The 15,846-nt window shown below is 40.8% G+C and overlaps 1 protein-coding gene across 2 annotated transcripts in view; it reads right to left on the bottom strand.

The window, feature by feature from the left end:
• LOC110987210 (ADAMTS-like protein 1) overlaps positions 1 to 15,846 on the bottom strand; it is a 109,055-nt gene that overhangs the window by 81,257 nt on the left and 11,952 nt on the right. The window contains exon 1 of one of the 2 annotated variants that reach the window (XM_022249744.2): positions 7,766 to 8,690. The exons of the other annotated variant lie outside the window; for it this stretch is intronic. Coding sequence (XP_022105436.2) covers positions 7,766 to 7,825 — 60 coding nt within the window. The 5' untranslated portion in view covers positions 7,826 to 8,690. Of the gene's footprint in view, positions 1 to 7,765; positions 8,691 to 15,846 lie in introns of those variants that run through there. 2 annotated transcript variants of the gene reach the window in all.

Here is a 15,846-nt window from a genome sequence, read left to right as displayed (position 1 = left end):
AGTTGCCTCAGTCCAGGTCTACCAGGACACTGAATTATTATGTTGGGCAGATGTATTAAACAAGTTGCCTTCCCCCAAACAATGATGATTCGCAAAAGCTCAATAGAATTGCCATTGCAAAAAAATAAAAGAATAATAAAATGAAAAGCTGACAAGCCCCATGTGGTGAGAATGAAAGGGGTGCTTGGAATACCAGTCTGAAGAATGGTGGTCACTTTAACTAACACAACCAGCAGGTTTCACATTTGTATGTTAATATACAATATCACAGTGCATGGTTACTTCTCGGCTGTGTAAATGGACCCTCATACGTTTTATTAGTGGCATGAACTGCAGTATGCAAACTGCAAATAGACAGGTTTACTCATAATGTACATGTACTTTGTGAAGCATCATATTAATTGATATCATTTACATCAATGTTGTACATGTATCTGAAATCACGGCATTCTTTTAGAGTCATAAAATGTGACCCGTCACGACAAAATGAGCGTAAAGTCGCATTCCGCTCTTTCCTATTTTGAAGTTTCAAAATCATATTGAAGTGGAGGTTAATTTGAGGATTTTGTAATATTTGGAAAGACTAACCCGTCTCCTATATCCGTCTCCTATTTAATTCCAAATATTTCGAAGGATCATAGAGTTAAAAATGTCATTTTCACAGCAGTTTTGACAATAGCATTATGCATGCCTGGTCTGAAATGTTGAAACAATGTCATGAACAAAGACGCAAAGCAGCCAGAATAATGTCACATTGTCACCTGATACTTTTACCAAGTGTTCCATGTACAAGCCACTGAAGAGCTCTTTTTCTGCTGAACTCAAAAATACCAATATCTCAATTTTTAAAAATTCCGACTTTCAGCTCGTTTTGTGGTGACAGGTCACAAATGTTCTTGAACAACCTGTGGGATATTATAACAGTTGTTGCCCTACTCATTTACAGAGTGATGCAACAAAAACAGTTTCAACAACGTGGGCAAAACTAATAGCACAACTGTGTGATAAAATCACACACAAGTAGCTGTCATAAAATAATACAAATTAACATTACCATTGATAAAGGTTAAAAATCTTGAATAACATGAAAAAAGTGTATTTAGTCAGGCAAATTGAAATTAAACAAACACAAACGTCAGTCTGGCATTGTTTCCAAATGGTCTGCAAAGAAACTAAACTAACACTGGCTATCGTATTGATTTCTTTGCTTCAGGAAACTCTTACTCAAATTCAGGCACTATACATGCAGGGGTGCTCCTACACCCTTCCCTGGGGGATTCCCAGTGCAGCTCAGCTGGCCATGGGTCACTGTACATGGTGCATTGAGAACATTGAGGGTGTGGTGCAGAGAGCTAGACTGTTTGGATAGCCTACTTTTTTCCTGATGGTGGGCTAAAATAATACCTTGGGAATGTACATCTGTTTTTCATAAATTCTTTTGACAACATTTGGCTTTCTCTTTGAAAAAAGTGCAGATACACTGTATAGTTCCTCAGAAAACCTGATGAATGCTATGAAAACTAAAAGGCAGAGGTTTGATTTTGTCACAAGCCAAGGAAAAGAAGTTGTGTGAAAGCCAACTCTTTCGATCTCTGACTGCTGCACGGTCAGATTTGGGTTGTTTGGCAGCTGCCTGAAAATGCATTCATATGAGCCTTAAGCACAAGCCATATCGTCCTTTGAAATGCAGCCACATGGCTGGGTAAAGATGATTAGCCCCTCAGTAGATAAATAAAAATTAAAGGATTATGGAACATAGTCTCATTTATCTTATTTGTACATACAGGGTACGTACAAATGTATGCTGCACAGCCTTGAATGATGCAAGGACCTCACAGTAGCTGAAGTTTGCTTGGTAGTCATTCCATTTTCTTCAACAACACTGAATCGGAGAATAAAACCTGGGAGACACATGGTATTTGTTTTCTCACAGCTGCAGTTTCTTCAAATGTGAGCAATGCATTTCTACAATAACAGCAGAGGAAAATTAACGTAAAGTTTACAGCAAACACAGCTCAAAGCGGTGACATGATTAAACATCAAGCTTATCGAATTCATGAACAAAAGAAAAATTCACTGTCTACACAGCATGACAGTATTGATACACATTACAGCCTGGCCACCCATAACTCCCCCTCCCCTCACAGTTGAGAGTAAAGTCACAGGCCTGTGACATGTGGCCCCCCCAGCTTAATCCAACACGTTTCTGATCATCAGTGTTCCCCGTTGAGCAAAAAAAGCAGCTGGAGTATGCAACAGAGTGTCTATTTAAGTAAGGTCCCCAGATTTCCTGAAGACTCAAAGGGATCTTCACCCAGAAGGCTTGTACCTTCTCATGGTCTATTAACGTGACCACCTGTAACACACCAAGCAAAAAAGCAATCCTCCCCTGACAAAAGAAAGTGAACAGATGCATGCAGAATCTGCCATTAAAAGCCTGTGTATAAACTTTGGTGTTGACAGCTGTTCCTGACATCCACATCAGGGAAACAAATTTTTTCAATAAGTTTTTCTCTCCCTGGAAAAAAAGCCATTTCCTCAATCCTTATTTACAAAAGGCAAGGTCTAACAAGGATTGTAAATTGCCCCTCGGCACTAAGGTATGAATTTTTTCTTTCTCACAAATGACTAAGAAATCTTCAATTTTTGCAATTAGCATTCTCAAAATGGGAAGTGTTCACCTTCCCAATTTTACCTTGGACTATCCATGAAAAAACTATGGCCTGGAGACTTTAAAAACCATGACATGGCTCCATGATGAACAACCAACTTGGCAACAATCCACTCCATTATAAGTAACGAATCATTTATAAAATCAGTCAAGACAGACTAATAGCAGGGAACAGGGGACCTTGGCAGCGTACAATTCTCCAGCAAGCAATCTGATTTCAGAATGATTAAGGTATAATGGAGAAATCAGGGACAAAGCTAATGATAACATCTACTGCTGCAGTGACTTAAATTGTGCTATGTGAATTGATTTTTGTACGGACAAAATTGAGATCTTGTTTGTGCAGTCGACTGGAATTAATCTGATCCCACACTGATCAAGGTGGCATAACTAGCCTGCTTTGCTCATTTTTTTTTTCAGTCAAGTGTGAGCAAAGGGAAAAAAAGCAGACTGCTACTTAGTCGTAGACAAACAGGAAGATTGAGAGCACGGTACATGTATGTACATGTATAATGGGTGAGAATTGGCCTTTCTGTACCACAAAGATTCAGGTTGTAGTACAGTGGTTTCAAAATAAGCAGATCTTGAAAACTGACACCAAGTACAATCACCGGATGCTATACTTCTCTCAAACTTGACTGGACAAGATAGTGTTCATCATCAGCAGCTGGATGCAGACAAAAACTTATGATTCATCTGTCCTAACCTCCATGTGACCCAAGCGCGGATTACAAGAACAGCTGTAGCACTTCAAAATGAAGAAGAGTCACCTCTTGTCTTACCCCTCCCCTCCCTCACAATGCAGACGGTGACAAATCCTTGGGCCAGGAAGGTTCAAGGCACCAATCTTGCCAAGTGTGTGCCAAACTTGTTCATGGGGACACGTGTATTGATCATCCTCTTCAAAAGCTCATAGAAAATCTGTAAATTTACGTGAATGATTTGATGTGTAGTCTTCCCTTTGCGACTCCTTAATTAATTTCATACAAAGAGAATAAAAGAAATGGAACGTGCTAAGAATTTCATCTTTGATGTGCCAGGGTAGGGCATTACATATTACAGAGTTAACGGACAACCCAAATGCCTCAGAATCTGAGATCTTTCACTCTGCACACAAGATTAAACCAGAAAGTCACTCACCAAGCCCTCTCAGTCCTAAAAACATCATCCAGAAGGGAATACAAAATGCTCCTATTCAAAGGAAATCCTGACTACATTGTTTAACGTACGCATCTTTTTTAGACTTTGGTTATCACATCATCGAGCATGAGGGTTGCTTGATGGTAATCCTGTAAAGGTCAAGTAGCCTGCTGTTGGTGGTACATACTGTACCTCCACAGTTGTTCTTGGCATGAAAGTGAATGGAACTGCCCATCTGTGACTTCACAGCAAATGTTTGCAATGTAAATTTGCAATAGTTGGACATTTATCTTAATTTTGGCACGAGTGCGCTGCTTCATGGAGTGAAAGTCGCATTTGTAAAGGTACAAATGAACCGAGGCCTAGCATGAAACATTGACAATACCTCCTCTAATTCTCCCACATCTTTGCCCCCTTGGTAACCGTATCTGGAGCAACAAGCAAGGATTTGTGTAACAGTGACCTTCGTCTGTAATCCATTAAGAATCTAGCAAACCAGTGACGACCATAGATAATCCAGGGGGTTGACCTTTCAGACTTAACTTGAACAGGCTGGACATGTGGTGACCTGAGGGCCACATTGAGCAAAAGATCTCCTTGAGCTTTGACTGGAATCATACTAAATCCCTCTTCATGTCAGTGTCTCATGTTGAATTTCAAGATGCTTCAGCAGGATACTAACATCACTGTGACCTAGTGTGAAGTAACCATTTTTGTCCACAGTTATGGAAATTCCTAATATAACCAAGCTGGCATCAAAATCTGAAGCCGATTCAGTTGAATTTCAAGGTTGTAATATTTCCCGTTATCCTTTTGAGTCTTTTTTTTCATGACAGAAACCAAGGAATTGGACAAATCAATCATCAAAATAACACAAAATATGTTTCAAGGAGTCATGTCCCATTCTGCTTTTAGAAGTTCACTCTCTAGGGGGAATTAGGCCTACACATCTCGTCTCGGTGCAACAGCTGTTCGGAATTTTTTTCCACATACACGTACATTTATTTGTGTGGTGTACATGTACTTATACATGTAGGCCTACATGTACTACTGGTGGGTCATTGTGTCCATTTTCGACACCAATTACCGTCTACTACCTCTATTTCTGACTCAGTCTCCACCAGCTTTTTTTGTTGGTCTTTGTGGCAGACCTGGTTCACGTACATGTACAGTATTCTTGCAACGAAATGTGGTCCCAGGTACCGGTACTGTAGGCTGCATAGATCTATGCTTACTTGTGATCCAAGCAAGTCTAAGTATGAGCAAGGCATAATCACAATGTGTACCAGTAGGTCTACATGTAGCTACATGTATACACCAATAAGATCTCATCAACTAGGCCCGTGTTCATGTCTACCCCATAAGGACAGGTCATCAGTCTAAACTAACACGGTTTTCACATTTGCACAAAATTCAAGGAAAAGTCCAAATAACGAGTTTATGCAAAACCAAACCAATCAAACTGTCGTGTGCGCCTGTATATGCCCAGTCCAGTATTCACCACAAAGAAAATTCCTGGGAATATCGCTGCCCAATAATGACTTACATGTATGTACATGTATAATGTAAAATATTGGTAAAACGTGTTAACTTTGTGCATGGATGGAAGAGAGATGACTACCTGGAATCCTGGCCGGTGTCTGACAACCCTTGTTCACAAACTGGTTTGTGCATTTATGGCACAGAGTGGATTATACAGTCCATTTTCATCATAAACACCTGTGCACAAAGCCGAGCGAATGTTGGGTGTACAGTGGCAATTGCTCTTAATTTATGACCTCATCTCTCTAAAATTCTTCATACCACTTTTCATCTCAGGGTCAAAAAGCACTTATCCCTGGCATCCAGATAAAACCAACTCCACTTATCTTGCACCTCTTAAAATTTTTCCGTGTTCATCCTTCACATCAATGGTACTTTAATTTGGGAATTCTTCATTGGTTGCTAGGCAGGCAGCATTAAAACACTACTCCCGAAAGCATGTGAAAGTCAACGACACGGCATGACCAAAGTGGTCCAACAATATCAACAAACTCAATATAAATAGGCTACCTTCTGCCAAATCTTTTCGTGCATGATCATGGCTAGAATTGGAATGGATTGCATAACAAAATCTGAACACTCCACCTCTCTTCCCACCCCTGTCCCCACCCCTGTCCCCATCCCTGTCCCCACCCCTGTCCCCACCCCTGTCCCCACCCAGCAGTTTACCAGTGCCATAAAATACATGTGTATCATATGTACGTGTACAGTAACTTGGAGTCAACTGTACCTAGCTAGCCCCTTTCATTCCAGTTCTCAATCGTGCATGTTAAGTGCTAGTGGGCCCATGCCAATCAAAATGAACAATCTCACACCCTATCTCATTTGGAGGATTTGTTTATACTGTCAACATCTGAAGGGGGGGGATGAACAGATCAATCAACATGTCACACTTGATACTGCTGTGGAGTTTTTTTTTACTGCACCTGGAGTCAATTCAATGTAGCTTGGCCACTAATTGTTCCAGCCATAAGAATGGCTTTTTCCTCCTGCATAACTAAAGGTACACGTATTGCTATTAAATACATACATGTACCTCAACAGCACATTTTGTTAAGTCTTTGATATTAGCTGTTCATTATATTGCCCTTTTCCCTTCAAGTGAACACTCTACAAGTAATGTTTCTGGTGGGCATAGTGTTTGGGGTTTTGCAGATATTTGATCAGCAATGGGCTCACCACCAAACCCTGAAACCACAATTACTCCACTGGTCTTTAATCCAAGTCCCTGGAATTTGATCTCCCAACAATTGTGGTCAGCTTTTTTGTGTGGTGATAAGCTTCACTGGTTGGTTGAATCAATTAGCCCATAAAATCCAGCTAATTGGGCCCAGGTACTGGTCCGTGATTTTACAGCATATAACTGTCTTTAATTTAGTGACATTAAGCAGTTAATGCCCCTGGCTGGTGACTCTCCAAGACTCTACTGAGTCAGTCTGGTCCACCATTTTCAATGCATGACTGAAAACTGCATCTCTACTGAAAAAAAAAAATGCAGCCATGCACTTGCTAATGATATCTCGTAAAAAGTGAACAAGAGGAAAGGAAACCTTAGCCCAAATCTTCTATCAGCTCAGTTTACTACGCCAGCCTTGCCATGACCACAGAGCCTGGTGTGCTTACATTCAACAGTTGCAACATGACAATACAAACAACCTGATTCACTGCCACTCCGCCTACCAAAACAAATCTATTAGGTAGAAACTGTCAACATGCCCAACAAAAGCCCTGCACAGGCAAGCTGAGCTTTTTAAGACTACAAAAGGCCTGTGAAAATATTGGCAGTGCAGTCTGGGGCTAGCACTCAGGAAAGTGACTTGACAATTTTTGACCAGTTTGTGGAAAAAAAAATAGAATGAAGGAGCGAAATGTGTTTGAGTATACAAAAGAAATACAGCCAATAAAAGCCACGTGCGTACAGTGTGAGATCCCACTGACTAAAGATTAAGGGCTTGAATTAATTTTAGACCACTGTGTGTACAAATATAACAGTATAGACTAACACAATAACCTACTATTGTGTTAGCTCCAATTATTGCTATACATGTACATACATCTCTGGTCCTTGCCCCTTGACAGTTAGATCATTGTTATAGATCATACTTATCAAGATGGGATCTATTGGTGTGCGCTTTTCTGAAATTCTGGATGCATGCGCACAGACAAGTGTGTCCTGGTGTGGACTGTGTTTCAATGACTTGATGAAATTTTTAAAGAATCTCTAGAGTTAACTTTAAGTTCAACTGAACCAAAATGTTGAATCAGAGAGAAAAAAAAGACGGTTGTCACTTGTTTTGGCAGCAATTTCAGATTAAAGAAAAAAATTATGGAGAAAACTTACGAACACAATATTAAATTTCACAAAAATTGGGTGCATCAGAAGAAAACTGAAATCTCCTTTTAAAAACTTACCAAAAGAGTGCATCCCAGCCAGAAGACCAGTCTGACTTGAACTAACATCTGGAGACCCATAATGAAGGCCAGGCAAATCCTCCCCAACTCCCAAGAAATTTAAATTCCAACAGAAATGGTATGGCTGCTCCTCATTTGGAAACAAGAAAAGCACTGGTGAAACACATGGACCTGATTTCGTCCAGAATGAGAAACAGATGCTTGCTAGATTAATCAGAAGCAACCGGGACAGTTTTTCTTGAGTTTGAGAGAGAAACAGAGACAAGAACGGACAACCCCACGTTAACGAAAAGTGTACTTGTGCAGAATCAAGCACTAATATCCATGCAGGTTTGTGTTAGGCAGAGAAATCTTTGGTTAGCAAGAGAAATCCTTGGGATCGCTTCCTGCACTGTCAGTGGAGGTACATGTATGTTTCCAATCATGGCAGCATAGTGCCATTCAATGTTATCCTACAGTCACTCATGCATAATTCCATGCAGGTTCTCCTTGCTCAGTAACTGGAGAATTTTTTGTCCACACTCAGGTAAATTCCTCAGATTCTGGGAGGCGGCGTCGTTGTGCAAAGCCCCGCTTGAGTGCAGTCCAATCTTTGTTCTGAACGCTACCTGCTGGTTGAGAATGATCATTCTCTAGATTCTCCGCAGCCTGATACCAACTCAACCATGCGTGGACAAAGTTGCACGCACGTGCTGAAAACTGAAAGCCACCTCTCTGTTGTGCATGTGGTGAAGTCAAGAGCTGGTTGGCAGACCCAAACCAACAGCCAGCCACTCAGAGAGCAGAGCCTTAATATCAACTCCCCCTGGCCTGCAGTGATTCACTCACCCAGCTTCATTATGCAACAGCCACTGACTGCACAGCTGCCTTATGGTGTTGATGACAGCACTGGCCACACTAGCCAGCCCTGCTACACAGTACATGTACACGTGTGCTGAACTCCCACTCATTTTGTGACCAGTCACCCCTGTACGCCCACTGCATACTGCATGTGTACATGGCCAAGCCTCACAATCAAGCCAAGATCCTGATAGGGATTGTTGCCTGACAGCTTTATGGACCCACAAGTTTTGTTCCTTCATGGGTCTAGTGTGCGTGAGGGGGGGGACTCACCAAAAGGGATGGGGTCAATGCCTTAATCTTGCTCCTCCCTTCTGGTGCAAGTTTCTGGTCTCACCTGTAGCTGTTTCCCTTGGGCATGCCTCTTGAAAATTAATGTAGATTCTAGCTTGTTACCTGGCACATTAGTGTCATATTAGTCATGCAAACCCCTAGATACCTGTCTCCACAGGGACTTACTTGTACTTTCTCACACTACAGGCATCATTTGACAACACATTTTCAAGCAAGTACAGTATGGAAATTTAAAAAGTCATTTTCAACTTCCTTCTTTTTTTGGGGGGGGGGCTCATCTATTGCCTCTTCCTTTCCTGCCTGTTGACATTACCAGGATTGTTGATCCCATTGAAAAGAACACCCACGCCAAAATACGAGACCCACTTTCACAGCCAGCTTGGGATGACCTTTTCAACAAACCATCCTTTCATCCTCCTGAGCCTCATTTCAGGTATAATTTCCCCAGCCCCAGTTTTCAATCCGTTGCTAAAAATGAGCATTGAAACTTAAAGGGATGATAGTGTATGCATGTAATTCCCATTGAGATATTTTTCGATGGTGATAGCAAAGACCCGAGAAAAAACAGAGATAACAACTACAAATGTTGGTACATATCGGTAATTTGGGGTACAGAGTGGCAGATTGCACTTGGACAGCAACTTCAAAAGCAAAGTCCAATGGTAGGCCTAGAGGCAAAATTGGTTAAATGGGATAAAAATTCAAGTTTGCAACGGACGACTAAACCCTGGTCACTCATTTGTATTAATGTCATAGCAATTAAATGCCTGCATTATCATTATGAATGGTAGTATTAGCACTACACTGGAGTAAAACTTCCAATGGAGTAGCAATTTTGCTCCCTGTGAAATCACATTTGCCAACAGCGTGGAACTTTTTCTGTTTTAATTTAACCACAAAGGTACATTTGTAAAATGCCACATGAATTCATTTGCTTTCTCTGTAAAAATTAAAGCAGTAGAATGAAGACAGAGATAGATTTACGAACTGGCTTGAATGCAGTGTTTACCAAGAATTTATGAATCCTGCTCATTCATGTCTGTAAAGGAAAATGTCAACAATTAAACTGTCCGGGAAGGTGCACTGCCATGTTGCACATCCATAGAAATGGCAGTGTTGTCTAGCGCTGGGGGAAATGTCGCCAAGCAATATACACAAATAGCCTGCATTGCAGACTTTATAGCTTCTCTTCACACAACTCTTACAAAAAGTCTCCTTTTGCGGGATGTCACTTTATGTCTTGCATGGTGACTGCACACCCTTAGGTTAGTGTCTACTTTTCTCTCCTCATCCGAGGACACTGTGAATTCATCAGCCAAAAATCACCCCTCAAAAAGAAAGGACAAGACAGTTCTTTTTTTTCCTTTCTATATTTGGGTAGAGCTTCCTGGAAAGCAATTATAATGGGAATCTCCATTGGGATTTAAAGCAAACCTGTTGTGCAGTTGAATGTATGAGTGAAAGCTAAAAGTACATGTAACAATCATGCAAGCTAATTTTCTGTAGAACTTTTTAACCTTGCTCCCTGGTTTTACATCAGGGCATTTGTTCAAGCCAACTGTATTTATGCTACAAGTACCTGTGCTGCTAAGAATTGTTTTTGAAGGGCTGGGGGTAATTTCTTTTATTTTGGGGGCTAAAAGGGCTTGCATTTGATAAGATATTTGAGCACTGGCGACTAAAAAACCTACCTCCAGGAAAACATAAAGCTCTCATCCCATATAGTATCTCCACCCATACAACCAGACCGGGTGGAATTTAGTGTAGAATAATTTACAATGATGGGTTCACCTGCTTCCTGTGTGGCACTGCATGGGGGGGTAGTGCTAAGCACAGGGCAGCCCAAAAAGAGGGGGGAAATTTTTGGACCCTGCTCTGGCTATATTCAAGCAGACAATCAAGTTAAAGTGATGCTGGCAGGAATTGATTGATGCTTTGGGCAGTTCATTTGACCATCTTGACCCCTGCAAGCCAATAATATGGGTCATTTTCTTTCCTGCTGGTCATTTTTGAGGGGGGAACTTTGGTGCATGTAAGAGCATGCTTGGGAGATATGAACTACAGTTGAAAAGTACATACCGTACCGGTAGTTGAAGCTCAAGCCCACAACCCAGGCTTGTCCCTCCCAAGCAACAATTTCAGGCTCACTAGCAGGCGATCTTCGCTCCAGGCTGTTCTCTAATTTTCTATCCCTTCTGATTGCAAGGATTTGTCTTGAACCCTTGGCCTTGTCAGAACCACAGCTGGAACCTACTTGTACCTCGTTGTACCGGTACCTTGCTCTATATAGTTTTGCCACAAGGATCACATAAAGTGCACCACAGAGGTTGCAAACCAACTTTACCTCAAGTTGGGAAAAGATAGCCAAATCTTGGTTGGAGCATACTTCCGCATAAACCAGCCTTTAAAATAAAAATACCCATAATCCTGAATTTCCCCACAAAAATTGTATACTGTATTAATGTTGAAAATTTCTGAGGTCAGGGCAGATGGAAGGGGTGGTGAAGGCTGAGCAGCACCCACAGGTTTGTCAACAACTTTATCTGATGCTTCCAGAGGGTACAGATTTCAGCTCCCCTTATGATTAAATTTCAGGCTGACTCCCGTCCAGGTTTGGCAGGGACAGTGCCAATTATATACACCTGACATCTGAAGATGTGCTCTAACGCTTCCAGTACGGCTACAATACCAGTACAAGTGTACAGCATTCAGTAAATGTAACCTCCAGAACCAACATTCTTATGGGTACATCCTCACAGCCTTGGGTGCCCTCCAACCTACCGGTATACTGGTTGGTCAGGGGTATATGAGAAATTGATTGACTATCCAAGAAATCTTACTGTAGCTTTACCACGCATTTAACTCTAAAAGTCCCCAATCCTCCAATTTTAATAGGAATAGGGGAATTCAGTTTCGTTTCTGTGGCCCTCAACTTGTTAAAGTACATGTACCAATAGGGTCAGTCGTAAATCCAAAAATTAATATACCGGTGCAGGTACCTTGAGAACTTCATTTTTGTCTTATTCTCACAGGTTTCTCTATGCATAGAAGCTGGAGTGCCACACTTTGGAAACCAACCACAACTTACAAAGGAGATTGTGTTCAACATGCCATTAGTATTCAGTTTACATCTTGGCAGACCATCGGGTCAGAAATGTTTAAGGCGGGTGCAATTGCTCAACCTGCTTTTAGTCGGGGTTGGGGGCAAACGTTTCCTCAACTTAACTGAAAGGTTCCAGTCAAAAGACAAGTCCACCCACGGTCCTTGACCCTAGAGGACCTTGGTCAGACCTCCCCTTATGACATCAACAGCTTGTCACAGTCTCAGAGTAAATTCGCAGTCCATTTGACGGGCTCATCAAACATTTCATGCCAAACTCCAAATGGCCCATGCAAGAGAAACATCCGGTTTGCAAAAATCCACTAAAAGCCAAGAAACTAGGCTGATGTTTTGACTGTCTTTGCCCACTGACACAGTCAGAGCTGCAACTGAGGCCTTTGGGCTTTGGATATGTGACAACTTTACGAACCTAAATGATGAAAGTCCAAGTAATTAGGCTGCAGAGGTTGGTGCATGTACCTTTAATATACGATGGTGATGTACAATATTTACGGTCACATCTTTAGTTTAAGCAGCTTGATAAAAAGAAACAGCTTCAAAACAGACCAAAAGTGTTACCTCAGTCTAAAAGCTTGTTTTGTCACAGTTGGTGATGACTTTCTTGCCTTTTCTATTGAAATTGAAACCTTGATGTACTTGTACTGTAATAATGTACATGTACTTGGGTGTGTCAAAACTGTGTCATATATTCCTGTACAACAAAAATAGATCTCCTTGAACTGTACTCAGATTTAAAAGTCTAGAACCCTCAGTGATTCTGGTACACAGCTGCTATTAGCGGCAGTACAACTGTAGATATTTCGTTTATAAATAATAAAGGAGTTCATTGGTCGAAGTTTAAATGAAGAGATGTATTTAATTTAAAATGATCAGCTTTTGGGGAGTCCTATTACCAAATGATTACATTGCCTGGGCTGTCCAGATCATGACGAAATCAGCAAAATCTGACGAAAACAAAGAAAAAAATCAGACGAACTCGGCCACAAAGAAGACAACCCTGTACAGAAAAAACTCTGTACACGATGTGTGTATATAGCTGTATCCGGCACGCTTCACTGTGTGTGCGCAGTATGCTGCTGTAATGTATGGAGGGAGCTGGAGACTGGGATCCATACAACCATTTTTGCGTGCCTGCTATCGATCTCTGTGTAGGCAGTAGTCTGGTTCATAGTTTTAGCGTGGTCGCGGTCAATCTACATTGTATGGTAACTGTTCCCATTGGACTTTTTTTTGCACCCCTGCTAACTTACCATGGCTGCGTGGAAATCTTCCGCCACCCTTTTCGGCCTCTTAGTTTTACATCGCGATCGTAAGTTGACAGGGACATTAGTTTACTGTGTGTTCCCATTGGATTTAATTTTGTAATTCTACAGGAAAGTCGCGGTAAATTACCCCCAAAAAGTCCAATGGCAACACATCTATTGAGGGACATGTAAGAGTGGGCCAATCATGCATGGCCTGTTTGGAAAAGAAAGTTGGGAAAGTGTGCAAAAAAGTGGCATCAGGAAAACCTCAGACTTACATGTACATAAAGTCTATCTTATCATGTTTAACATTTCATATATGTTTTCAACAACATTCCTGTACTGAAAAAGTGTCAGAATTGATGTGTTCATATATCAGCTTTATGGGTGGGTCTAGTTTATTTTTTATCACAATGCTAACAAAAACATATTCATAATAGTTACAGTATAATGTGACACCTTCAACTTTTTCACTGAACTCGGGTTCCAATTTCATTCCCCCCCCCCGGCAAAGTACATGTACGGCGGATCCAGACGGCATCAAAACATTGGCACAGTTGAAATAACAAACATAGTTATGTTATAACCTGATGGTAAGAGACACCCTGGGGCAAACATATATATCCTAAAATGAGATTAGGGATATTTTGACCCTGGAAGGTACCACTAGGTTTGCCTTTCAACGAGTGGATATTGACAGCTGCCTACCAAGTTACAGAGAAACTCTTTCAATGGGGGAACAATAGGTATCCGCCCACTGAAAAAATGGCACATACTGGTACATGTAGTTGCAGAGTAATCAGACGACAGACGACTAATAGATCAGCAATGTGAAAATGAAAGACACATTGCATTACATGTATATCGTGCAGTTGACATGTTTTTTTTTTCCTGCATGGGGGAATATACGTATAATACTCATCCAAAGAACATATTTGCGGTCCAACACCTTTTGGGGCATTCTGTGCTGAATCTGTGTTTGAAATAGACATTTTGCAATGTCTATGCAATGTGTTTTGAAAGAGAGGCTGAAATCACGGTTCTTTCACAACGGTCTTACAAGTGGAGTTTGGCTTTAGTTTAAATGGCAATTCTGTGCACAGGTGAGGAGCTGAAGAAATCATAGAAACCTTAAACATGCAGTTTACAAATCCTAAAAACTACTGCGTACATTTACAGTATGTGTAAAAATACAATGTCTACATAAACTCAAACTCTTTGCAATGGACAATCTTTAAAAAACTCAAACTGCAAACTACGATATTATAATTTCACTGACATGGTTTTCTTCTTATAATGCACATTAAAATAAAACAAAAATTGATCAGACTTCATGGAATTTAGACTGTCAAGTATGTAAACTAAGCAAAGTATTATAAATATTTTTGGCCTAAAGGTCACATATCTTGTGGGTGCTTTTGATGAAATTATGTTGCCTTAACAGTGGATAAACTCTTCTGATGTGAATATTTTCAATGTTAATCTACCAGTGATAAATATGTACATGTATAGCAGCTCGAGTGCAATGTAGCAATGGCAAACTAAGGGATCAACTTCCCATGAAATGTTGGGGAACCTACCATGATGTCAGTGCAGCAAAACCAACGCGAGCTCAAAACCGTTAAGTGCACGGGGCTTACATCAGAGCCTTACAACAAAGCTTTGGACTGTAGACGCTCTGTGGTGCAACATGAGGCAATTTATGACCACTCTACCCAATTTTTAAAGCATTTTTTTACATTGTTTTATGTTTGGAGGCACAGAATAGGGCCTGGCCATTATGATCTGTTGAATCAAATGTATAAGCCTGCATTCACATGTACATGTAGGCAACTATTTTTGGGGGGGGGCAAAGATATATCCTCTGTAGGGAAGGGGTCATCACTCTTCCCCATTCTTGCCTGATCCATGCTTCTGAGTGGCATTACATTATCCTTGAAGACTTGAAGAGCAACAGGTCACGACCTCTGGGTGAACTCTCCATAAATGTCCCTATAGCCCAACCTGCCTCCTTTTATACAGGTTCAATTAGATTACCCAAGTTACTGTCACATTTGTCACTTCATGTGATACTTTTAAAAAAGGTCATTTGTCACGGGTGTGACCTCATAAATCTTAGGAGGTGATTTATCCCCTCCCGTGAGATCTCTTCCAAATTCAGAGAAGGACCACTCCATCCAGATACAGATTCCACCTGTATATAACTGTGAATCTAAGACCTCGGTAATTCTCTGTGGATATTCTGTTAAAAAAGGAAAAAAATATTACGCCCTGAGGCCAAAGTGTCAAAATACCCCCAAATGGAAAACTGCAGTGTGTTCTTTTGAAATATGCAAAGAATACTGAGGGAGGTAAAAACATATGAGCACTTAACAAGATGCTCTACTTTTTGCCAACATGTGCACAAATGTTGAGGGGAACGATCAGAAAAAAATGAGCCAAATTCACTCATCTGAAAAGAGATAGGGAAAACAGCCACTCAACATATATGACAAAGAAACTTGTTCAGTTTGGGAATCTTTTTTTCTAGAACGCAACTTCTAATCTCACTTTTTTCTCATAATAAGAACAAGTTAACTTAT

Source organism: Acanthaster planci, linkage group LG05, assembly GCF_054643075.1.
Source record: "Acanthaster planci isolate LZ-2023a linkage group LG05, COTS_SCS, whole genome shotgun sequence".
In the NCBI taxonomy this organism is placed as follows: Eukaryota; Metazoa; Echinodermata; class Asteroidea; order Valvatida; family Acanthasteridae; genus Acanthaster; species Acanthaster planci.
This window is presented reverse-complemented; position numbering and strand designations above follow the sequence as displayed.